This window comes from Phoca vitulina, unplaced genomic scaffold, assembly GCF_004348235.1.
Source record: "Phoca vitulina isolate PV1807 unplaced genomic scaffold, GSC_HSeal_1.0 scaffold12, whole genome shotgun sequence".
NCBI lineage: Eukaryota > Metazoa > Chordata > Mammalia > Carnivora > Phocidae > Phoca > Phoca vitulina.
The window spans coordinates 29068800-29096173 of NW_022589715.1; the positions used below are offsets into that span (position 1 = coordinate 29068800).

The following is a 27374-nucleotide window of genomic DNA, read 5'->3' on the forward strand; positions in this document are numbered from 1 at the left end:
GCTGAAAATAACCCACGCACCCAGGCATGTACTGGGGAGGAGGGGCAAATGGATGGGTAGTTCATAAAGTTTAGTATTCATTTTTAAAGTAAATAAATGGTTGTTAACTGCTAGTAACCAGCTACCAAAAGAGAATTATTTCACTAATATGGACTATTTATGTCCCCAAAGAATTGCCAGTGGGTCCAAATCTGAAATTTAAACAAGCCCATATATGGGGTGGGGGCGGAGTGGGGCGGAGGGCGCTGCCGAGCGGAGGCGGCTGAGGGTCGAGCTTCGCTCCGTCTGCGCATCCACGTGTTTAGAAACAAGGCCCAATAAACAAAAGGTGAGAATGCGCGCTGCGCTCCAGCAGGTGAGTCAGTCAATCACACGTCACCTAGTAAACCCAGCCCACAGCTGGTTTCTCTTTTCAAATAGAAAATAGAATTGTTCAGGGCGGGTTTATAGGGTGACATGGGCCTGAAAGTCAGACTTGAGTTTAAGGCGCTCTCCTCTGACCCATCCTTTGTTTACAAAGCAATCACTCCTAAAAGGATGATTCTTTTAAAAGGAGAATTTGCCTTAATTAAAATATTTGTATATCTCCCTTAGCTTTGGGAAGCACTTTTTATAGCAGCAATTTTATTTAAATAAAATTATAAGCTATTCCAGCTTAAACATGTTATTTTGTACCATTTAGCTGGCTGCCATGCAGAAATTCTGTACAGCTGTTCTGGAAAATTGGTTAATAACCAGTTTTATCCAATGCGAACATAGAGAATATTTATAAAAATTAGATTTTGAAGTCTGGTCTCTTCAATTCACATAGTTAATTTACTAATAAACATCTACTGCTCATCCTAGGTAACATTCTTAGTAAAAGACTTACCTCTGTATTTAGGTTTGCCATTATGTGCAAGAATAATTTCACTGATACTAGGTGAGGAATTCTGTTGGATGAAATCTGAGGCTACAGTTAGTTTAGTGCCTTTGGTCCTTAAATTTGCTGATATTAGGAGTTCATTAAGTCAGCTTAAAGAAATCAGTGACTATTATCAAATAATTTACTTTGTGGTTAAAATTTTCAAGTACAAATATGTCTGAGGGAGCTAAAATTAATTTTCCTATTTACTGCATTAATCCTTAAAAATTTGGGGGGGCAGTAAACAAATTTTTCAAGCAGTGGAGTCAGCATGACAAAAATAATCTTGTTTTTATTTTAGATTCAGATTTCATTACTGCACTCAAACTTTACTACAACTGGGCTTGGCGTTATTATACAATCCAAACTGTTTCCGTCAGAAACGCTAAGACTCAGTGTGCAATGATTGTTATTAATAATTAGCTCCTTGGTTTCTTGATAGAAAAAGGCTATCAACAAGCATTTGTTTATCCACAACAAAAAGTATAATTAGCTTATCCCACTTAGTAAATCTTGTATGCATGCCAACTCATACCAAACTGCTACTTTTACAAAAAAAATTGCAATAATACAGTTCATTTTTCCAGTCCTTTTTGCACAAAATTTATTTACAATGTCTACATAAATGCTCCAAGGTGGGACTATGGAAAAATACACACATGACCGATGCTTTGCTCAGAAATAAAGTCAACATATTAAAAATAAATCTTCAGTCTATGTTTTTGAGCTGCATAAAACAGGAAGTGATGTATAAGGTGGTGGTTGTTGCATGGGGACAATGATGCTTGATGTGACAATTAGGCTTCTAAACACACGGCCTTTTGGTTTCCATGCCTCCTCCTACCAGTCTCCTTAAGACACTGCCTGCAACAGCTGATTAATCATTGTTGATGACTGCAGTTTTTCCCATCCTTCCCGATTTACATCTGTTCAGGCCAATTCAAATATGGTGAGTAAATGAATTAGACATGCAAATTCAAGCCCCAGGCTAGAGAGAGAGGGAGAGAGAGGAAAAGAGAGAAAGAGAGAGAGAGAAAGACAGAGAGAGAGAGAGCGCGCATGGCTGAAATCCTAGGCGAGAAGAAAGATTCTTCTGCCTGATAGTTATTTTAATGCTCTAAAAATCCTGCAAATCAGACCTTCCTGTCCCTTGCAGGATAACTGTAAGGCTTTTTAATGTAAGGAGGCTTCTGGAGGAAGTGAAGAGCTATGGAAACAACACACATAGTGTGGAAAAATTTCACATTTTTTTTAAAAAATCTATAAGAAACAACGTAATATGGATAACAGTATAATAGCATTTACAATATTTCACTCTTTGTTCTCTTAATGTCTTATATAGTTATTTAGCATGTCCCCCAAATTGACTTCAGTTGGTATTTCCTGCTTTTTAAGAGTCCCTATGAAGAATTAGGGATGCTCCTTGGTCCAAAGTAGATGCCAAGAATGGAACTCCACAGTCATTGCAGAAAAAACATGATTTGAAATCAGTCCCCATTGCAGACAATGCATATTCCCTTAAGCTACTGAGCATGAATGTCCATGACTTGTCCACTCATTGTTGGGTCTCCTGTATTAAGAACCGTGGGGCTTGACGCTGACATTGGCATTCCAGGGTGGGGCGGTCCTCCATGCATCATCACTGTTGGGTGGTGAGGGTGTCCAGGAATGTACGTGTGCATGGGGGGCCCATGACGCAGCTGAGCAGGATGGGGGGGCATCTGGGGTTGGGTATAACTTGGCTGTCCCATACTCACACCCATTGGACCACCCCGAGCTACATACTCCCCTGGCATACTTTGCAGCCCTGTAGAAATTCAAAAAGAAAGAAACAAAAAGAAAATATTATGAAAAAGCAAGTAGCGTGGCTCTGGCAGTGGCAATCCTATGAAAGCCAGGGAACACTGATTGTGATTAAGGGAACAGAGCTCTGAATTCTTTCGATTCACACAGAAGGAAATAAAATGAGAACTGTCATACTGGAAACTCACATTTTGCAACTATTTTCCTTTCATTGCCACTGTTATCAGGTCTGCCTACTGAGGTCTTATTTATTTGAAAAAATAAAACTAATGTTATTTGAGGTCTGATGTGAGGAAGCACTTTTGTTCCCCGAAACATTCTCTACCAAGAGTCCAGGAGTACACTGTGCTGCTCAGGAAACACCTCCCATGAATCTGAACTCGAGAGGCTTCCTAAGGCTGATTATGTAGCAAAACCGGTACTTTAAACAACAACCATAATAATAAACAATAACACTTATCAATGAATTCCTTCCTCGTGGTTTCTTAGAGCTGGGGGAAAGAAAGCCTTCTCAAAACCCTGTCCACCTTACAATGATTTTGAGAACAATAAGAAAAATTGGACCTAAAACAATACCCCTCCTGCTTTGAGGGGCCTCTTGTCTTCTGCATGGATTGCTATAGTTGATGGAAACTGACAGGTGTATTGTTTCTGAGAGCTATAAGCTCCATAATCATCAAGGGTGAAAGGCATAACGCTATTGCTAAGTAGGTTCAATTGGCTTTAGTTCTAAGTAATAGTGCACTGTGAATACGATGAACACCTTCGAATAAGGTCTCCAGGCTCTAGCAATGAATGGCTGCTTAATCTAGCCTAAAGGAACATTTTTGAACTAATGAAAATTGCTTATAAAATATACTGTACCCACAGCTCTTTAATCAAAAAAGATGATAATATTTTTTGTAATAACCTATTAATTTAATTGGTCACGAAGCATAAAATACATCATTTAAATTTAATTGACCCAGAAACTAAGAAACAATATTTAAATTAACTAAGCTAGAGAATTCCATGATGAGGTAATAAGACTGTTGCATTCCCAAGCTCAATGGAATGTTTTCAAGAGCTAATTGTTAAACTTATATTTGACTCGCACCCAGAGAAGACGACCAGTACGAATTACCCTTGGCCTCCAAAGCGATTTTAAATAGTGTGTTAATATAATCAGAGACACAACCAAGACTCTGACATAACTGCTTTTAATTTCAGAAACAAAGCACAAGCAATGCTATTAGGGGTAATTTAGGAAGTGAACAAGAGCTTTGGTGTTCAAAACAGTTTTACTTGTTTGAACACGAATTGCTGGAGTGTCTTTTTAGGAGAGCAAATGCAAGAGCAAGAATCTGGGACAGTTTTCCTAGGCCCACTTCACTAGGCCTGCCACTGAAGATTGCATTAATGATCTCTGTTTTTGTATACTGAATAAGTCAAATCCATTTGTCACACTGCAAGTGATGGCATACTTAATTTGGATATAGTCAATTAGCCTGGGCTAAGCCCTGCAGCCTGCTGTGCACACCTCTATTTTGTATTCTCCCTTTTTCCATTGCCACACGTAATCCCATTATGATGGACAGACAAAGGAATAAACTACGAAAAAAAATCAAAGTTTAGTTGACTGAGGCTCAAAATATGCCTTTACTTACCCTAAGTAAAGCGAGCGTTTATTTTACCTAAAAGAAGTCTCTGTTTGGCTTTTCGGTGTCTTGCAGGTTAGTGTAGAAATGTAACTCATGCATCAACTGCGGTTAGACAGATTTATGACACTTTGGGGACATGCTCTTTCCTCTCCTTGCACTGCTGCAGACTGCTTACATTTTGCAAATCAGTCTGTTGCTATGACAACCCACTCCCCCACCTCCTGACTGTTTCTTGTTTTGTCATGTGGTCAGTACTGTATAATAGCAACACACAGGATAAATGTACATCATACACAGTATTTATAAGCTTAAAAGCTTGATCACGACCAAGGAGAAAATGAAGGAAGCAAGAAACCAGGAGTTTCATGGAAAGGAATGAACAAGCATGAAGCTATGGGCAAGGAGAACATAAGAAAATGCAAGAGGAAAAATATTCCTAGGACAAAGTGAAAACAAAGACCCCATTTGTACTTACTTCCCCCTTGCCTTGCGATTGGTTAACTAGATGAAGGTTACATGTAGTGCCACTGCCCCTCCATGCCCATATTCATGCCCATTCCACTCATAGGTCCTAGAAGGGAGATAAAAATCCAAGAAGAGGCCAGAAAATGAGCAAAGTCAACAGATAGTGCCAAAAGACCCTTAAAAAAAAAAAAAAAAAAAACAGGTTCCAGAGGGTTGAAAAACAGTGAGATCTTCAGCGCATAAAGATCCTGGCTTCCCCTCTGCAATATCTTAGATGCACAGATGTGGCAGGCAAGGCAGGCAGCTGGAGGTAACAGCAAAGCATGAGGTGAATTTACCTGTGCTGATGAGGGGTGACACTCTCGGAGGTAAAAATGAGAAGCAATCACAAAAACAAAGTCTTACCTGGTGCCCTGATTCCCATGTGTTGCTGACCGTCCATGACAAAACCTCCCATTGGCTGTCCGTCGGGGTTATAAGGTGTTCCTTGACTTACTACAAAAGTGCAGAACACAGCTTCTTAATAACAGTCTCCAAAAGAGAAAGAGATAGCCAGAGAGACACAGAAGGAGACGAGACAGAGAGAACATACTAGGCAGGGATAATTTTCAACCATTCACAGTTAAATTTCTCTCAGATCAGCTCTCAGACACCTCTGTGACTGAGTTTTAAAACACTGTGTTCAAGGAACAGCTAAGATATAGAAACTTTGTTTGGGTTTTTGTCTAGTGATCATATAATGGGGTGCTGAAGGAAAAAAAAAATTACAGGACTCAGTCTAAATGTGATACTTAACATCGTTTTTCACAGTGCTCCCTAGGAGATGAGAGAGTATTTTATAAAGAGAGTCCAGACCTACATCACCCCTAGTAAACACTGTTGTTGATCTTACTGGCATTTTACAATACAAAAACAAACCCTAGAAAGATGCTCATTGGATTTTTAGCCAGGATCCCATAGAAGTCTTGCCCTTTCAAGCACACAATTAAAAAACAAAAAAAGCTGTTATTTAAAAAAATTAAAAAGTTGAACACCAGAAGATAGATATTCACAAGAGAAGTCCTGAGAAAAAAGAACTGTGTATTTATACCACTACCTGAATCCCATGTTTTAACTGTACATGAAAAGCTGCTTCAGCAGTGAGCTGCCTTGGGTTATTAAAGCACACAAAAGCTCTACCTCATTGAATGTCTTTGAACTTTACTGAGTCCCACAAGCGATCCTGACCCCTTTGCCCTTTTGACAGGTAATAAAGTTTACAGCAATTCCACACCAAGCCATGCACCAGGGAGTGGTCATAGTAGCAGAAAGAACTGGGAAGGCAAACTCAGAAAAAAAAAAAATACCATTAATATATTGAATGTGTACAGAGAATATTGTAACTGAGCATATGATTTAAGTTACTTTTCTCCGTTGGCTTTTTTTCCCCCTACCTTCTCCAAATGTTGTATAATGATGTTAAATTGATTAGTGTTGTTATGAAACTAAACTGGTTTAATTTTAATTGCCAGGCGCTCCTAGTACTCACTCCCAGTTTATTTACCAGGTAGCGGACCTCCCGGTGAATGGCTTGAGGATGGTTTTCGCTTGCGTGACTTGAATACAGTCACTATGGGGGACTTGCCTGCTCGGTTGGACTGGTCTATCATGGGCTGCACTATTCTTCTCCGGGCATTAATAAACCTGTAACCAAGAAAGTAGAGTGAATCATTCATTATTCCTTAAACAAAAACGGGGTGGGGGGGGAGGAGGTGGAGGAAGAGGAGAAGACGAAGCACAGTGAGAGCAAAGCTAGATCTTGGCAAAATGGTTCTCTGCACCGATCTGCGCGGGGCTTCACGTGCCCCACAACCTGCAACCCCCAGTGACCTTTGAGTACACAGGCTTGGGGTTTCTGAGTTGATTCATGTTTGCCTGTTTTACCACAGTTGGACACTTCCATTTCATCTTTTCATGGGGGAATTAGCAGAGTTTTCAGGAAACAATACGAGCCACCACTCTTTTCAATTGCAAGGGGGGAAATTTGGCGTAGAGAGCAAGATGTTCATAAGGGCATCTGTTACCTCTCCTAATTAGTGACATTTCAATCTTATGTTCTCTGACTTCTTTTTTACAGTTTTTATCAAAACCTTCCCTACCTCTTGCAAACCTAATTCTATTTTAATGCCCACTATTAAGATAATGAACTGGGATGGCAGCACACCATCAAATGAGAGAATGTCTGGAGTTTATCACCACTAACTCACACTGCTGGGGACTTCAGAGAAACGCATTCCTTGTAGAGATTTCTTGGGTGGCTTTTTTTTTTTTTTTTTTTTTGGCTCTTTATGCAAAGTCTAAGGTCAAGGCGAGGTCACAGCTATATAGTAATTGAACTTATAATATTGCTTTCTCCAGCTAGCCCTGGAAATTTATAATAAACATCTAATTAAGTCATTTAAGTGTCTTAATAAGGCTTATTTTTTACAATTTTTGCAGCCTCTCAAAAAGTGGCTAGCCACTGAATTCTTTTTTAAGTGGTTAGTACAAGCCCTACAAAATCAAGCTTGTGAAATTTCTAACTCTTAAGATCCATTTGTATTGTGTAACGCTAAGAATTATATATCAAATACAGAAAATGAGTGGGACATATTAGATTCTGAAAAAGTAAAGTGCTTTTAGTTTTCAACTCAGATTTGAATAGATGGAACATGAGCAGCACATAAAAAATACAATGAGAAGTTTAATAACGATTAAAGGGTCCATAGTCCGATATGAATTCTAGTTTGTAAGTCTGCCCACTCAGGAAGGAAAGTAGTTCCTAAAAAAACAAACCACTGAACACAGAGAGGGACAGGTTTTTAAAATAAAAATACATGCTTCGTGACATTTTAAGATTCTCAATATCCTATATCCTTTTGTTCTTTTATTATCGGAAAAGTAATTAAAGTCAATAATGAAACTGGAATCTAACTAAAAGGGCACGGTTAGTTCTAACTCTTTTTGGCAATATATATTATATCAGTTCTTGTATATGAAGATGAAGTCCCCGAACTGGCTAACAAAAATATTTAAAACACAGATCTACAACAAATTGTGTTGCAAATCAGGTTATCATTATCTTGTATAAACCATGAAAATTGGAATCATGTGAGCAGAAGGTTAGATTAATTCTCCATTCTCATTATAAGCACAGGTGTAGCACAAACACCATGTGAAATAACCAATTAAAATGAAAAAAAAATCTGCTTTTTCATTAGCTGCCTTCACTGCATGACCAATTAGAAAATTATTTAATATTAATATTCCTCATATACCAAAAGTAATTTTCATAGTAACTAACATAGGTAAAAGAGCAAAAAAACAGCTCTTTTTCTACGGTTCTGTTCATAATCTGCAGGCTTTTAAAGGAAAGGAACTCTGATAATATTTTTTAAAAGTCCTTTTAAAAACATATTATTTTGTGGATATGATTTATACCATTCATCTAAAAATAGGAAGAGCACTTTTTAACAGATGAGAAGCCGAGGCTCAGAGAAATTAAGTGACTTATTTGAGGTCACATGTTACCCATGAGATGTTAATAACTTGCTGAATGACATACAGCTGGCAAATGGTAGTGAACACCCCTTCCCCCAACATCCTGACAAGAGCGTGGCCACTACTGTGCCACCCATCTAGAATATTCTGAACTAAATAGATAGCTAAGAATGAGCTGGTTTTGAGCCAGTCACCACTGTCAACAACCCTACTGCTGAGTCTGGGAATAAGCATGACTGAACATTCTGTAGACTGGGGATTTTGATGACTGTACTGTTTGTGCATATGGACAAAGATAAGGCTATGCATCAGAAGATTGAGTGACTTATCTGTATTCCAAAACTTGCTTCCTTCACACTCATACATTCAGATTTCCAAAGACCAGTTCATAATAACCAACTTAGGTTTGAATCTATGACTATTAAACCCAAGGAATCATAGAAAAATTAAATCTCAGGTTTGAAAAGGGCTTTCACTGTCACCTAGGTTGGTCACTGACATGAATCATCTCTACGACATCCCCACCAAGTAGATAGGTAGCCTCTGCTGGATTGTTTCTAATAAAGCACTTGCCACCTCACCTGAAAGTGCACTCCAGCTATGGACAAGGTAACTATGAGAAGGTTCTGCATTACTGGATCTAAAATCCTTTCACCAGGACAACTCCTTGGGGGAATTTAAACAATTCTAATCTCACTTCTTCAGGATAGCCTTCAAAATTTAAAGTATAGCCATCATGCATCATGTCCCATAGGCCTCTCCTTAAGTTAAACATCCATGATTCCTTTTTGTTTTGTTTTGTTTTGTTTTTGTTTTTGAGACAGAGAGAGAGAGCACGAGCACAGAGGGGAGGGGCAAAGGGAGAGGGAGAGAGAGAATCTTAAGCAGGTTCCATGCCCAGCGCAGAGCCCAACGCAGGCTCGATCTCACCACCCTGAGATCATGACCCGAACCAAAGTCACGAGTCGGATACTTAAGCGACTGAGCCACTCGGGTGCCCCAAACATCCATGATTCTTAACAAGTTTCTTGTAGAATGAAAGTTCTTCTTGGGTTTTGAGTCCACTCACCACCTGGGCCATACTCTCTGCTCAGTATGCTGAGGTTTGTCTGTGTGCCTCTAAAGGTCTTCAGGGGACATCATTAAACGCAGTTACTCCACATCTGCTCTGGTCCCCAGAGTAGATGAGTGTAGAGAGTGAATACCTCATCAGAGAGTGATGTACTCATGTAGAGAGTGAATACCTCATCACAGGCTTTTAGCTAAGGGGCCACAGGTACCAGGTGCTATTTTCTTCCCTTTTGGTGGCAAGAGCCATTTGTTGTTATTGACAACACAGATGTAGGCTACCTATAGGATATGTAGATATAAAGGTGAGAATCCATGCATTTAATAAAATAAAAATTTAAAAAGCTGAAAATCTCAGAACCCCTAATCACTTTGTCCAAAGTGTTTTGACCACATTAGCAGTATGGTGATAACTTCTCACTTTTGAAAACGAATTTAAAACAATTGTTGAATATAATGAACATTATTGATACATAGAGGACATAGGAAACTCTCAGAATCTTATTGGATTATGCTTCCTATACTTACATGAAACACTGATAATATTATCTACGGTCATGGCAGACATCTTTATCTGAAAATAACTAAGTAAATAGCATCATCTTTTCAATTTGAAAACCATCTCAACATTTGGTTCTATTTAGTGTATTTTATCCTAGACTGTCCTCTATATACTCTCTTCGGAATTAGGCTACATACAGCAAAGCCATGTGTTTAGACGACTTCGGGGTGAATTCAGATACAAAAACATTTTCCTTCTGGGCAAAGTAATAAAATGACATTCTTGCTCCTCCCACTATAAGTCAAACAGAGGTCAGTTCCCCCATCCCTGTATCTGTTTAAATAAACTGGACCAGCTGTTTGTTTCTAAAATGCCCTTTGACCTTGCGTCTCATCCTCCCTGCTTTTGTGACAGAATGCTTTACTTTCCATTGTGGAAGATTCTAAATTATCAAGAATTTTCTAAACACTGAACCAAAAAAAGACCTTTAGGTTTTATGTAAACTTACATGAACATATTCCCTTCTTAAAACATTCATTTTGAGAAGCATCAGTAAAACAGTTACTTTAAGCTCATATGTGGTGTGTGTGTTCAAGTAGATATCTATATTTATGTATGGATACATAAATATATATTAGAACTTCAACATAAGAAGAAACAATGTTTTTGAAGAGAAAAGAAAAAGAGAATGATAAAATTCCAATTCGAATGTCCAATAAAAAAATCTATTCTCCAACAACCACAAAACAGTTTAAGACAAAATATGTCCATGAAATATACACAATCTTTATTATTTTCCATAATAGTAAGGTCTCTTTAAAAAGTTTGTTAGTTTAAAGATGTAAGAGACTTTTTTTTCTTTTTTTTACAACTGATGTCCCAACATTACAGCCCTTGAAACTTAGATGTACACTGTCCGAAATATATGACAACAGGACAGTTCTTCTTACTCATTAAAATAGTTTCACACCTTACTTTAATAGAATGTAGCTCAAAGTTGCCATAAATTGGGCATTTAGAAAGGTAAACCTTTTAGTTGGATGTAAGGTTGGGAAACATCCTGTTGCCTTTCCATATTACATTCCAAACATCAAGGTATATTTTTTTTATAAATCCCATTTTGCTTTGAAAACACAATGTTCTTTTGTGAAGTACTTTTTAAGAACTGGACACCCTGTAGGTGGTAGAAGACTGAATTAGGGAAAGAATTCCTATCTTTCCTTTTTTCACAGCATCATGGGTTAGAATTTCTTCCCGTGACCAAACTATCCCCTTTCTCAAAACAAGACATTTTATCAAGAATGGGAAGAAAATGGATTGGCCTTATAGTTTCATTCCATGTCAACATAAACAGAGATGTATTTCTTTTTACCCAGTTAATTCGTTTAGGACTAGAATCCTACTAAGGGGGGAATGGGAGGTTAAAAGGGGAGCAAAATCTTCAAAAATCTGAGACATGGGATCATCTCAAAATCGAATTTAACTCTTTGCATTTTTTAAATAGGAATCAGACAAGGAAAATGGGAGATGAATCCTGAATTATGCTAATAAGAAACACAGGAAGTTTTCCTTTATTCTTTCTTTTCCTTGCCCCCTACATGCTTATTTATCATCAGACTTTAAAGTTGTTGTGTGTTTTTTTTGTTTTTGTTTTTGTTTCCATTCTGCTAATCCTACCTGTCTCTTTTCATTCTCCATCTTTGGATACCTGAATAGTTTTCTGACTAAGATCTGGTAGAACAGCTTTCTGAAGTTGACCTTTGCCCTTTAGCTTATCCTCCACTCAGTGCCCCGGTTACTTCCCACAAAACCGGGAGGCTAACTTTAGTTTCCTCTTCGTGAGAACCAGGAAGGGTGGCGAGATCACAGTGGGCATCCACTAGAACCAAACACAGGGTATATTTTCCCAGTTCCACAGACAACATTTTCCACATAGCTTTGCCCTTTTCCTCTACTCTTATGCCCTTTGTCTTCCTTGTACAAGTTCTCTGTAATACTAACAATGCTAAGGAAAAATGACTTGCTCCCCTTCAGAAATAGCATTTTCACCTTTACTCAATGAATTCTCTTCCTCAGTGTTTACCACCTACTTGTTTACTGATGATTAAGGGCAACCCACAGTGTGACTTTAGCATGCCACAGCCAACTCAGTGAACCACGTAAAATCAAAATGCTGTTGTTTCTAAACAATGACAGGACTCTCAGTCATCCCCATAGTGTCTCTTGCCAACAAGGCTTAGTGAATAGTCAGCACGAAGGTAGCTACCCATTTAAGTATGGGGAAATACCATTTTACAATACCCTCCTATGCCCAAGGAGCTAAAATTATCAACTTGATATTAAACAGAAGATTTCATTAAATAGCAAGATATGTTAGTGAAGATGCCTTCTATATTTATATTATCCATTAAATAAAGTATTAATTACAGTCATCTTTGATTAATATTTAGGTATTAGTTAGGAATACCTATATACATACTTAGTAAAAACTAATACCATGCATTCTTAAGAATAAGTACTGGTGATTTCTACATGAACTATTCTTTATCAATTAAAAATAAACAGCAAGTAAATATAATATTTAATCTATATATAATTCATTTAGGTAATCTCTATAAATATTTTTATAGAATTAAGACTTCTGAAAATTCTTCAAATAAAAAATTTCACGCTGGAAGCTAGTTGCTGAACTCCAGAATTTTGTCCTTTTTCTTCTTCTTCTAGTCCATGAATTTCCTTCCTAATGTTTCTTCCAACTTTATCACAATCATTTAAATAAAACTATATATACTATGTATTTGATATTTTTAAAGTCAGCATTTCCTAATAACTTGAAGGCCTGTTTTATAAACAAACCCTGCAGGGAATGAGTTCTAGCTATCTCTCAAATAACTCTCTGTTCTTTTAAACAAAAATCTACTTCAAAATCTTTTGTTGGATTTCTTCATTTCAGATTTACATTTACTTATTGAATTTAATGATCTGTAACTGGCAGTCTTCAGGGTCCAAGCCTCCTACACTCCCTTTCTTTGTGAAATAAAATTTCATAAAACACGATTTTAAGACACTCAAGAAAGTTGACTCAATCTCAAGTCAAACCTTATGAAATCATGTTTCTGGCACCTTTTTCCAGTTTCTCAACCTCCTCCGGATCCAACAGTTCCAGGACTGCAATCCGTCATCTGTGTGTCTGAGGGTGGGAGAGGGGAGTGGACAGGAGGGGAGAAGGGAGCACATGTTCTGCTCTCCATCCATTCTAGAAACAGAATATTGAAATTTCCTACAATCACAATAAGCCATTCAATCAGCAGTCTGAGGAGATTCCCCTTCTCTAGCAGTGATGGGTGTATTTGTCAAACTACTCTAGAAAGAGCTGAAGTTGTCTCAGACCACTGAGGAAGTTAATTACATATAAAATTTTCTTCAAAGCAACTAGTGAAAAAAATCACTATCTGAAAATTATAATGCAAAGTAATAACAAACCCATGTATTAAGTATTAAAATAACTTTCAAATACTTTATCACTTCATTATATATTATGGGAAGTTTTCCTTGAAAGCAAATTATACAATGATTTTGTATTCTAAAAAAATATAAGCTTGCTAAATCCTTTAATCTGACCTGAATTCAAAGCAAGGGGGGGCTCTTTAGTGGCCGATCTCTAGTTCTTCTGCTACTACCCATGACTTCCTAGATCACTAAAGCACTAGGCTCCAAAACCAGTGGAATAAATTATGGGACTATCTTGCCAGAACTAGCATAAGAAATGCCCGAGAGTTAAAAATATCTTAAGTATCCATTGATATAAAGCATATGTAATAAAATGGTATTTATGCAATATTTACTTAAATGTGACAATTTGCCAAATTTGAGTTTGTATAACTGCACAAATATAAGACAAATAGTGGCTTGCTTAAGGGATATGGAATTAAAATGATTATTGGCACGGGGCGCCTGGGTGGCTCAGTTGGTTGGGCAACTGCCTTCGGCTCGGGTCGTGATTCTGGAGTCCCAGGATCGAGTCCCACATCAGGCTCCCTGCTCGGCGGGGGGTCTGCTTCTCCCTCTGACCCTTCCCCTCTCATGCTCTCTGTCTCCCATTCTCTCTCTCAGATAAATAAATAAAATCTTAAAAAAAATAAAATAAAAAATAAAATAAAATGAAATGATTATTGGCGCAATGAACAAGCGATAGGGCAATCTAGGATAGCAAAACCTCCTATAGTACTGAAAAAGCTAAAGTAGGTATAATAATATCTTCAAAGAATAGATGGGTCTCTCTTTAGTTTAAGCTGAGCCATTTTTTGTGTAAATTCTAACTTTCCCATATTCACAAAAAGTAAATAAAATTGCATCTAACTAGGCATCCCTTAAACATTACAGAATAAATATGTTTATTTAAAACAGCTCTTAATGTTCTGCCACTCTCCATTATACATAGGATGACCACACAATTTATCATTTAAAGTCAGACACTTTTGAGAGTAAATGGACACTATTAATAATTATGCTGGACAATAAGTCTAAACCATGAATATTTGAGGCAATTGGGGTGTATGGCCACCCTAAGGATCAAATATGCACTTTTTTTTTTTTTCCAAGTAAAACTTCCCCTGCGTGATTGGAATTGCAACCCTCTTGTGTGAGAATGGGGACCAGCTCTGGCATACATAAGGTGTCACAGGATCCCAGTACCCCTTTGGAGTGTCTCTGAGCTCCTTCCTTTCTGGAGGATCTCTCCTTTAGTTGCCTCAGCTCCCCAAGCCATCACTAGCCAAAAACTTCCCAGGCCTGGAGTCTCCACTCCAAGGGAGTGCCAAGGAAGGATATCTCAAAATTTAGCTTGATTTCTGCTTTCACCTGGTCGCAGGTTAGACTACAGAATGGCACAATGAAGCCTGACTTGAATGGAGGCCCGTCTCTCTCCCTTAGAAGGTTCATTGTAACTTCTGTTTCAATTCGTAAAGCTTGAAACCTGAGTTCTATGTAATATATATCAAAATGTAATCCATAGGCCTTAAATGCAAATGGAACCAGTTATACCAATTATACTCAAAGGCAAAAATCTCTCAGTTGAGGTATATGACAAAATTTTTCAAATGAAGGCAACAAACTAATAAAATGACCTCCTCGTGGAACTTGTCAAATCTCTGGAAAATGCTTAGGGTCGTCTAAGTCACCCTGAGGAAATTTGGAAGCTGTGTGTCTCACTTGAGTGGCTATCCTTTTCTTTGAACAATATCACTCATCACTATTACGGCCAAAACACTGGCCAAGGATGGAGAGTCAGAGCGGCATCCAGGGAGAAGGGTGTGAGGACTGAGTGGGAAAACTGCCACTCAATGCTCTGAGATCATAGTAGTGTTCAGGTGCGGGAACCATGATGACCACGTGAGTTAATGTCTATAAAAAGAGCTTTGCAAATTTTAAGCCAAAGACAAGGGTTTGTTGAGATACTGTCATTATGATTCTCAAAAAATACCTAATGGTACAAAAACGTACACACGAACGCTTACAGCCACAAAAGGTGGGCACAATGTGGTCTGTCTAGACAATGGAACATTCTTCAGCCATAAAGAGGAATGTCGTACTGCTCTCTGCTACATTCATGAACCTTGACAACAAAATGCTAAGTCAAAGTCTGAGCCAGTCCCAAAAGGCCACATGTTTACATGATCACATTTATGGGAAATGTCCAGAATAGGCAGATCTACAGAGACAGAGAGTGGGGGATGGAAGTATGGGAGGAGTAACAGCTAAAGGGTAAAGGGTTTCTTTATATATAATATATATATGTATATATATATATAAAATATATATATTAAAGACTTTTTAAATTATTTTTATTTTTATTTTTATTATTTTTAAAGATTTTATTTATTTATTTGACAGAGAGACACAGCGAAAGAGGGAACACAAGCAGGGGGAATGGGAGAGGGAGAAGCAGGCTTCCCGCTGAGCAGGGAGCCCGATGCGGGGCTCGATCCCAGGACCCTGGGATCATGACCTGAGCCGAAGGCAGACGCGCAACGACGGAGCCACCCAGGCGCCCCTATATTAAAGATATTTTTGAGAGAGAGCATGGGGGGGAGGGGCAGTGGGAGAGAGTGGGAGAGGGAGAGAATCTCAGGCGGACTCCCCACGGAGCGTGGAGCCTAATGTGGGGGGGCTCGATCTCACGACCCTGAGATCATGATCTGAACCGAAATCAAGAGTCAGACGTTTAACCATCTGAGCCACCCAGGCGCCCCTACAGGGTTTCTTTCTCAGATGGTAAAAATGTTCTAAAAGTGATTATGGTGATGGTTGCACAATATCTGTGAATATACTAAAAACCATTGCATTGTACACTTTAAATGGGCAAATTTCATGGTATGTGAATTATATCTCAATAAATCTGTTAATAATAAATGCATAAGGGTAGAAGAGGTGCCGAACAAGGAACCAGCCCCATCCTAGCCTCTCATTAGCAGCATTACATTGTAGAGCCCTGAGCCCCATCTGTCAAATGGTGCATTAAATCCCATCCAGGACTTGGGCTCTGACATTCTGCAGCATGATGTTCCTAAAATTTTAATCCATTCTCTTTTGTGATAAACTTCAAAATCTCATATCCCTTTGTGATTTGGAATCTTAAAAGAAAGAGCTTGACTAAAATCAAAAGTTAATTCTCAATAGGCCTTTTTATACTACATTCACTCACAATGATTCTGATATGCCTTTTCTGGCCCCCAGTCCCTCTCAGCCCCCACTTGGCCCTAAGGATGGGGATCTCTGCTGTAACCTATTGTACTTTCCTTTCTGTAAACAGAACTGCCAGGTGACCAGCCGTGGGAGCTGAGATCAGACATCTTTGGACATGTACGCTTCTTTCCATTAGCTTTTTCAACATCCCCTACTCCCTGCCCTTCCAAGCACATATGAACTCTGACCCAAACTAGGGATCAAATAAAATCAACCATAGCAGATGTTCAAGGGATATAGGCCAACAAACCCTGCAAGTGGACAACAACTCTCAAAACGACTGATTTACATTCAAATCAGCATTCTAGGACAGAAAGTACTGGAAACGTAAATATACGTATTTTTAATCATAGTGCATTTAACTTCCATCCCGAGGCAATATACGATTCTTAAAATACAGTGATGTTAGCAATAGTAAGCCAGATCTCTCCAATGACAAGAAATCCATTTTTGAGCTAAATCACATTTAGAACCCAAGACCAATAATCCCCATCGGCCTGAAAAAGTTGTGTTGGGGAAGGCAAATGTTTTTTCCCTTCTTCAATGATCAGATCCAATCTTGTGAGTCATTAGGTCCTTTAGTCACATTGGTTAAGAGGGTAAAGAGGAAAAGAAGAGCTCTCAAGGATGGCAACAGATTAAGGTTTTTTTGTTTATTTGTTATTGTTCAGGTGTCAAGAGCTGGATAGTATTCATTATTTCCCATGCTAATGGGTCAGGCTTAAAAGCCTCATAAGAATGGAAATGAAAAGGAAAATACCAATGACTATACGGGCAGTGAAAGGGAGAGCCCTCTTTTGCCAAAGGTATAAGCATCCCTGCTGTTGGAGATTACTGTTTGTTTGCCTGGTTGGTTTTTAATGTTCCCTTTCCCCTTAAAAACTAGGAAAGAAGCAATACAAAATACCTAAGCATCTACACAAAACTCTGGGTACTCACGCATTGGAGCGATGCGGCGGGCTGAATCAAAGAGGACGTTTACCCTCAGAAACATTTCCACCCGCACCCCCCACACCCCTGGCTTCACTCCATTTTTGAGAAAATCGTTTTTATTCAACAAGGAGGCAACATTTGCCCCATTTTTTTTAATATTTCAGGCTGCTTTTTTTAACCACTCAGAAATGCTGTTTGTTTTAGGTGTGTGCAGCCTGAAGCAAGATGATGAGGTAAGAGAGAGATGAGGGGTCTCTGTGGGCACAGCTCGGTGGGGCTTCAGTGCTCAATGGTTAATCACCCAGCACCAGCCTCAGCAACTGTTGACACAAAATCGGTGGAGATCAGGTCTGTGCAAGCAGAAAATACCAGAAAGGCAAACTATATGTAAACACACTTAAGACAGATTTGACAAGAATAGACCTAAACCTGACTTGCTAGGAAACTCCCCATGTCTAAGGCTTCAGGGTCCCTCTCAGCCGAGGCCCTTTCCCCTTATAGAGCTGCCTTTGAGAAGAAAAAGGGTAACACTTGAAAAACTGAAACAAGTTTACAGAAGACAGCTGAGACATTTGTCCCCTTGATTCACATAGCATGAGTTTCAAATCTGCTCCCACATGCAGGATTTATGTCATGTAATACAGTTCTTCCATGCATACTTGGAGCAGAGCCAAATGGGGGGTGGGGAGGGGGGGCACCGGGCACATACAACCACAACTCAAAAAGTTATTTCTCCTGACCTATAAAACTCATGCAAAGAAGCAAATGGATAATGCTTAAACAGTCTTTTAATCTTATCTAACTGACACCTGACAACCCATTACTTATAGATTATTAATGCACCCACTAAAAAGTTTGTCATGTACAAAATTACGAGAGAAAAAGATTGAACGCCTGAGGAAAAAACAAATTTTGCTGTACAATAACTTCAGAAATTTCAAGCCTATTATCTGTCATGCCCTTCACAAACTCATAGCACACTGTTAAAAACAACTGATTTATCTTTATTATGAATCCTAAAATGACAGCACACAGGTTTTTCATGTCTTGTGATAACGCTTAATTTCATCCCGTTTTTATTTTATGGTGCTTGATTTGCTTATTTAAGATGAAGGAAAGTAGCAACTTTTTAAATTAATTTCCCCGTTTGTCTCTTTATCAGAGGCCCTGGGTTTTTCCCCAGTCCTGGTGTAAAGCGGGAATCAGAGGCAGGCTCAGAGCAATCGCCTTGCTTCTCTTTGGTTGGCAGTCCCACGCAGTCTAGAATAGGAGAGCGGGAAGAGGCGCAGAGTCCCATCAATGGGCCCTCTGTCCATTTTAGCAGTGGAAGCTACTGCCCATGGAGACAGAGTGACTTGATCAAGGACACACGTCTAACTGGTGAGGAGTGGGGAAGACAGCTCAACATGTTCTTTCTCTTGCATGTTCCCTCCCCTTACTCGTCTGTGTAAATTGTATGTTGTCACAAGGCCCACAGGGGAGTTTGCTCCTTAGCCACCCGTGGATGCCCCAGCTCTTCTCCCTGGACCCATTATGCCTCTCTGCCCCCTCACTTGCCACACTGCCTGCAAGTGAATGGGAGTCAGGTCCCGCTCTGCCAGGCTGCATGCCACAGAGGCAGTTGTCTCCACTTCTCTGACCAGATCATTGCGCCAAGACACGGAAAACAACAAATCTGGCTTAATTAGGACTTGCAACCAGTCCTGCTGACCTACATACCATGTTCAAAGTCAACCACCAACCACTGGTTTCACAGCCTGGAAAGGGATCACAGACATTCAGAAACACTGGGCTCATCATGATGGAGATACATCACTCTCCCCACTCACTCCGCCCTGGGCCTCCCCTGAACCCCAGCCCCACGGGGTCCTGAAGTACTTGCCCAGGTTGTACCAACTCCCCACTTCAGGCATCACACTCCTGTCTTGTCCTGGAAAGCTCAGAAACTGTCTTTGTGTGCAGGCTGGAGGAGAAACCGCAGTTACACCAACCGGTATTCGGACTTTCGAATGCACTTTCCTTCGTCCCACACCTTCCTCTTTCTTTTCTCACGTAGACTCAGGGCCCCGCGGTGGAAGGGGCAGGCTTTTCCGCCCGGCCCGGTGGCCCAACACCGAGCCCTTCAGGAGGGCTCTCCGCTTTTCGCGGGATTCACGGTGGCGTGATTTCACACAGAAGGCGGGGGAAGCTCTGAGCAAACTTATTGAGTCAAACTTACGACAAAGTATATTTAACAGACTGCAGAGTCATTTTCAAAGAGGATTGTTTGCTGGAAATTTTTAGAATCTGCAGACAAAAGCAGCGTCTCTGCTGAACTCCTAAGACTCTCTGACATGACAATACCTGAAGGTTTCTAAATTCACAGCTCTTTTCCCTGCAAGCTATTTGCTCAGCTTTCCTAATAATACCCTGCCTGCCTGGCACCTCGCCAGCTCTGTCTCAGGCAATATGCAAGCTAAACATTTTTTGACTGATTTCAATATTTTTCTTATGCGCTAGACAGTATTTTATCTAGTGAGTATTACTGATTGCTATAATCTAAGGCCACAGTCAGCGCCGGTAAAGGTAATATTACTAGAACTGACACTCAAGGTGAAAAGCATAGCAATTAGCAGGGGCTTGGAGAGCAACAACCCATGCTGAAACATGCTGGAGAGTTATTCTACCTCTATTTCTCCTTCTTCTCTTTCTTCTTTCAAGAATATTGCACCTGTTACCCCATTGATCAATTAGGAAGTCTACCTTAAATGTGGGTTACACTGAAATCCTCAAGGGAAAAAGTTAAACCACCTGCTTAATAAAATTATCTTTTGTGTGTGAAGTTGTTCCATCCCTAGGTGATTTCTAGGCCAGGAAAATTACTATACACCCTGCACTTTCATTTTGCAGTTGAATAGCAAACAAATGACCCAGTGCTTCTTGCACTGTTTTTTACATCTGTTTTCCTTGCTTTTGTGTCATGCCTCTGTTTAGCTTTATTGACAAAACAATCTGTGCCTAATGTTTAAACAACATCTGTAAAATGTATTATTAAATTATGTTGGAAGAAAAAGCAGAGCAATTCTCTGAAACCCTGTGACCCCCTATTGATTTTTAGATCACAGAAGTTGAAAGGATAATTTGTGAATGTTTTAACATTTACATCCACACAGGTACCTATATTTATAGAATCTTTGATTACTTATAAAAGTATTTGCTACATTATTACCATAACTCAGAAAGAAACCTGACCTTTAACAGTTGAATCTGTTTATTATAAGGGAGATCCTATTTTTTAAAAATAAGTTTACATTTTTACCTGCCAGTGGCATAAATCTCTAAGGATAACATACTTCCCCCCCACCTCCACTGGTAATAAATGGGAAGTGATGCCTGAATGCTTTGCAGTTTTGAAGGCAGTAAATGAAGTAACTAGGAAAATCTGGTATATGTACTAAATCTGAGAATGGTAGAGCTGTGATAGTTCTGTAAAAAGTGTCACCTCAGATGTTAAGATGCTCCCTGGAATTTTATGCACCCAACTGATGGAGAGTGATTTTTCTTTCTGCATACAGACTGCATTTCACATACACTATATATTTTGCACCTAAGATCCATATTGCTTTCTCAGAGCATAAAGAAATAATCATTTAACATTAGGCCTTAATGGGAAAGTGTTTGGATGAGCAGTAGTAAACAAAGAAACTGTAAAATTTATTCAATACACCCTAGGCTAGAACTCCGCTGAGGCAGAATGTTGTCTGAGGCATCCAGCAAGGAAGATACAACCACAGGCCCAAGTCTGCATCATTTGGAAGTCCCAGCTCTGCAACACCGCTGCGAAAACAGAGAAGGAAGGCCATTCTACACTCACATTTCCAAATAAAAAAATAAAGTTGGTGTATTCAGGAGAAAAAAAAAGAACCAAGGATTGACTTTGTGTGTGTGTGTGTGTGTGTTTTCTTTAAAGTTCGACCTAAATAATTAAAGATCTAAATAACCATCTCAAAATGTAGGAAGTTTCTGCTTAAATGACTAAAACATTCAACATTGTAGTAATATGTTTTCACGGCTGATATAACAGAAGTAATTTTCATAGCCACAACAACAATGGAAAAACAAAAAGGCAAAAGTCCCAAATGCTATTATTGCTCATTTTGGGATCAAATCATAATTGGGAGGGAGAAAGCAAAGAAAGAAGAATACATGAATGTATAGCACATACTATATTTCAAAGATTACCGTGCTTTTAAGTCTAGGTCTACCACAGCATGCTAGAGTGAGATGTTCATGCAGTGAGTTAGGGAAGTTGATTTTTTAAAAACATGCAGTTGCCTCAGATACTTCTACAATTAAGGTAAAAATATTTTCACCCAAATTATTTGCATCATTGCCTCAATTCTCAAAAAATTTGTTGGCGTAGACTTGTCCTACGATGTCCCATCTAATAAATTTCACATTCCATCCCCAGGCCCAGTTCCTATAAGCACTAATAGCAACGATTTTAAGATTCCTCCTCTCTGTTTTCATTCTGACACATAGATCAAACATAAGAGTTACAAGAGTTATTTCTTTTAATCCAAATTTTCTTTGAATTAATCAAATCTGTCTTGTTGTTTTCCATTTAAATTCTCCCTATTGTCTCCTCACCCCCCCCCCCCGCCCGCCCCCCAGATCCCATCTGCTTTGGCCTGGGCTAGCCAAGGTGGGTAGTTTGTATCACTCATGGCAATTAGAGAGATGGGAGATCAGTTCAGCGATGGGATGAAAGAGCCATTACAACACACCAAACTTTGCTCATCTTTGTTTCAGTCAAAACCTAACTTAAAGCTGCATAGGCCAGTGTTTCTAAGACAAGCTCACCACTAGACATGAGTTTATATTTTTCACTTTCATATTGCGTACTTTGATACACGATGTTGCTGCCAATAATTATGACTGATCTACACCCAACCTGCCCTTCAGCATTTTATTAAACCTCTTCAACAGTGACTCATAGTTCGTACAAAATGTACATGTGTGTTAACAAGTTTTAAGAAATCCAAGAGGGAAGACACACATTTTTTAATGTTGTGGCTAAATGAAGTGAAGGGGAAATGTTAAAATACTAATGAGGATTTTCTTTTAATTATGATTTCCAGAAGGAAGGAACTTGGGCTTGATGTTCAATATAGGAAAAAATGTTTACAAGCTCTCAAGAAAGCTTTGTGTAATGTTTTATTAAGGTAAAGTAAAATGAAAAGCCTTTAGTGGTTCTGCTGCTTTTAGTCTTCAAGGATGCCACAATTTAAGATGCTCTGACATCTTCGGTTTTTATACAATACCATCTGGGTTTCCCCATTTTTGCAACCTATTTCCTACTCAAAGCCAAAAAAAATCTATTTTCAGCTCCTTAAAAGTTGAAGGTTTGGATGAAAATTAAGAAACCATTAGAATCTCAAATCAAACACGGGAATGTCATTATTCACCAAACTTAGGAGAAACACTCTCTCTTACAACTTTGATTTACTTGAGGGAAATTCTCTACCACAAAGTTGTTAGAGCTGAAAGAGTCGCCAAGTACAAAACAATGAAGTGCAAGCCAAAGTCACTTCTAACTCCGTAGAGAAGTAGGGAGAAACAGGCGCAGTACACAGGGCCCGTGGAGAACACGACTGGGCTCACAGCCCGCAGAACTGAAAGTGACGTGTATTTATGTACCTGTGCAGAACTGAATATCCATGTGAAGTGGATAGTAAGCCTGCATATAACTCTGAAAAGTATTATGACTTTTTTAAGGTCCCTTTTTCCTCCTCTACCTGCAAAACTGAGGAAGTTGCTTTATGGTCGCCCAGTAGAATCTGGGTAAGTGACAATTGCATACTGTTTGGTGTCCCAGGAATGCCTGCCTGCCCGTGCAGCCACAGGAAATAGCCCTGAAGGTCATCTACCTGTGGAAAGAACGTTGTCTTGGGATCTGTTCTCTGGTAACAATGTCTATAGAGGAGGGGTTGCTAGGGACATGGCAGAGGAAGAGAGATGGCGCGTGTGATAGATCACCTGAGGGCAGCGCTTTTGCCTTCCTTAATTAGAGTTCGCCCTGCCACTCCTTGGCCCTCAAATGGGAACGTTTCCCAGGGAAATAACATTAGTACAGCCTCCGTTGTGTTAAAATTGCATCATCGGTTTAACCTTGAAAATACATTTGAATTCAGACGTGCATGCAAAATTGATGGTCTACCCTATAAACATTGTCCAGGAGGACCTGAAGCTTAAGTTCAAATATATAGTATCAACAGTCTTGGAAATTAAGATACAATAGAGGGCACAAATAGGCAAACAAAAATCCGCAGCAGGGACACACTCCTAGCAACACATGTGGGTACAGTATGGCTTCCGTTGGCTCCCTATCCACTTGACTAAAGGCTGCAAAAATTGATCTCCCAAGGCTGCGGTAAGGTCATAGAAACTGATAACCCTTACAAGCAATGCTTATGTGAGTCTGTCTGTGTCTTGCAGATAGTGCACTTTGTAAATTAATCCTCCAAAGGCAAATATATTGTAAGTAGCTTGTTATCTCTAAAATACTAAATTGAAGAATACATGGGATTATATTGACAGAAATTACATTTTCTTTAATGGGGTTTAATATATCTGGAATCTCTCCCAAAGGCTCCCAGGCTCTCTAACAGAGAAGGGTCTGTTAATGTAGGTGCAATGGACATCAAGAACAAATTTATTCACCAAAATGGATTAGGCCATGTAATCAGAGATTCTATAATATTAATCTTTGACACTTATTGAACAGAAAGAAATACTTCTGTCTGCAAACTGGCATTCCCAGTTCTCCCCTTTCCCCAACCAGGCTGTGAGCCTTTTCTGGATTTTACTTCAAAGAGGATAAGGTTTCCCCATCATAAACACTAATCTAAAAATATTAGGACAATTAATTAGATACACTTAGTTTGAGAGGATATTGGATTTCGATACCCCTTCCAATATGACACTAGCTCTGGGTGATTATATGAACCTGGCTTTCAGCACACTCACAAAGGGTAATAAATCATACTTTCCCAAAGCCTCATTGCCATACCACCGTACATTGTCAGAATATTGTTGGCTGGTACTTGGTACGGAATCTCAGCTTCCCCCAAATCAGGAATTCACACATTTATTTAGAAACAGTATTGCACAGCCCGGAGATACAGCAGGTTTTGAATAGCTTCAAAGTGGAAACATAAATAATTTCTCTTTTTCCATGGACGGAAGATGGGAGGAAACGGGAGACTACCCTCGAATGCTCAGCCCTAACAAAATAACTGCAGTTAGTTATTCACTGAATGTAAAACCTGACTGATATGTGATGGTGGATTTTCTTGTTCCATAGAAAACAGGATGATACCACTCTTTCTATCGATTATCCTAAAGCAGGGGGAAAAGCCATTTATAGAGCCACAGTGAATGTGAATTAAACACTTATTTATACTATGCCTAAAATTTGTCAATTTTAAAGGCAATGGAAAACAATGCAATGTTGGGGTGTGTGTGTGTGTGTGTGTTTTCCATGCTAGCAAGTGCTCTCACCCATCAGTCAACCGTTTACTTTCACCTTTGGATCCACAAGCCACCAGGGAAAACAGCAACAACCGGGTGTGTCTTCTTAATGCAAAACATTAGCTGCAGGTTGCCAGAGGGGGGAAACAGATTGTGTGTAAACACAAAGCCAAATTACTTACCAATTGTTCACTTGTAGGATGGTGAGTCCCGTGTCTTGTGCCAACTGCTTTTTCTGTTCTTCAGAAGGGTAAGGGTGCTGAAAGAGAACAAAAAAGATAGATGTGTGCACATATACTTTGGGCAGATAGTGCATATATCACGTGTCAGGTGCAATGCTAGGGGCTAGGGATTCAATAATAAACACATATGCTCTGTAAAAAAAAAATATGTGTATACCAGGCAATATTTAGGCTATTTTGTCAATAGCCTAAGTGTCCAGCGAAGTCTATAATTAAAGGTAAAAATGCTGAGGTGTGTCATTCTTATTAATGGAATACTACATCATCTAATTAATGGCAGTAAAAGACAAGCCAATTACAAAGATTAGTGAAGTGTATAAATAGCTACTTAGAATACTTGCAGAACCTTGATACTGAGTTTATCCTTTAAAGGCTTATTTGTTGCAAACACAGAAAGTTTAGTATGATCTTCACTGTATTTTATAGGATTAAAATAAGGACAAGCCCTTTTTGATGATATGAAAGCATATCACCTTGACATAATATTTTCATATTTCAGAACCATGGGCTTCTAAAGCTGAACCATTTGGACCAACCACCTTAGCTGAGGTCCCCAGTAGTTAAGCACTTTGCTAGCATGACATTTTTCCCTCCAAAACACCATATTGCCAGATGCAAATATCAAAATTAAAGTGGGTGTATTTTTTTTTAACCACTAATCATTGTAGCTCTTCTGAAACACAAACAAATGACATTCAACCAAAGTTGGTTTCCATATCTGAATGTCAACACATGCTGGGATTCTGAACACAGGCCAATACAAGGTCAAAGACCAGCATATTTTGCATGCTAAGAACAAGCCCGGCCATGTTCCTCATGAGTTAGAGTGGATAAAAAAGTATTACAGGATTAGATAATAAAATGAAATTCATACCCTCTTGAAAGAATGTTTGGAATTCTACTGAAATTAGTTTTGGCACAAATACTTTTTGTTCAGTAATGAACTATATCTAAATCTGAAATACATGTTTCTGAAGCGGGACATGGTATCCATCTATGGACACATTGACCAGCTTGAAACGCTGCATCCCAAGAAATTCTCCCAAGATAAAAATTGTTCTGCTAGTCAATGCTCTATTCCCTTATGAATAAGAAAGGGCACCCTCAACTCTCAATTTAACTATCTGTGCCATTGGAAACTATATTCTGGTCTATTGAATGTTAATTAACGTAGCTTTTAATCTCATTAATAATGTCTGATTAGATGCTAAGAAGGCTCGTTAATGACCACTTTAATGCTCTTATATGTAAGTTTAAATATGTTCTATATCTGTACACGTGGGATTCATTTGTGGAGAGCAGAGATGTTAGCAATTTTTCCCATAAGCATTGTCTTTGATTGTCACTTAATCAATAAATACACAATTAGAATAAGGCTTTGCTTTCATGGAATATAGTGCCTTTCTCTAAAGAGCTCCAAGTATATTACAGACAGGATGGTGATTAATCCCCATTATATCCCTTTGAGGGACATACATGGAATCTATTGTCCCTCCTGTCTTCCAGGTGAGCAAATTGGCCAGGGAAAGACACGGTCAGCAGCCACACAACTCAGCGATATTTCCTGCTTCCCTTCCAGTGTCTAAGTCTCACCATGACTGAGGGATGTGGCAAATGCCTCTCAGAATCTTCATTCTTTTTTTTTTTTTTAAGATTTTATTTATTTATTTGAGAGAAAGAGAGTGAGAGAGAGCATGAAAGGGGAGAGGGTCAAAGGGAGAAGCAGACTCCCTACCGAGCAGGGAGCCCGATGTGGGACTCGATCCCAGGACTGTGGGATCATGCCCTGAGCCGAAGTCAGTCGCTTAACCACTGAGCCACCCAGGCGCCCAGAATCTTCATTCTTATGCCCGCTCCAAAACCTCCAGACTGCTTACTATGGCCTGCAAGGCACGCCACCATCCAGCTCCGCCCATTTCTCAGACTGGGTGGCCTTTTCTTCACACCCTCCCCTGCTCCACCCCTCTGTCCAGCCACACAGTTCTCCTTTCTGTTCTTCCGACACACCAACCTTATCCCTACCACTCAGGCTCCTGCTCCGG

General features: G+C 39.3%; 1 protein-coding gene across 2 annotated transcripts in view; it reads right to left on the reverse strand.

Annotated features, from left to right (window-relative positions):
* Positions 1-1218: 1218 nt before the first annotated feature.
* Positions 1219-27374, reverse strand: part of MEIS1 (Meis homeobox 1) — a 133967-nt gene continuing 107811 nt past the window's right edge. Inside the window, exons 9-13 of one of the 2 annotated variants that reach the window (XM_032410833.1) lie at positions 25273-25349; positions 6437-6495; positions 5218-5307; positions 4823-4918; positions 2622-2711 (exon numbers count right to left, since the gene is read on the reverse strand). In XM_032410833.1, coding sequence (XP_032266724.1) covers positions 4860-4918; positions 5218-5307; positions 6437-6495; positions 25273-25349 — 285 coding nt within the window. In that variant the 3' untranslated portion in view covers positions 2622-2711; positions 4823-4859. Of the gene's footprint in view, positions 2712-4822; positions 4919-5217; positions 5308-6436; positions 6496-25272; positions 25350-27374 lie in introns of both variants that reach the window. The other variant, XM_032410832.1, reaches the window with a different exon arrangement.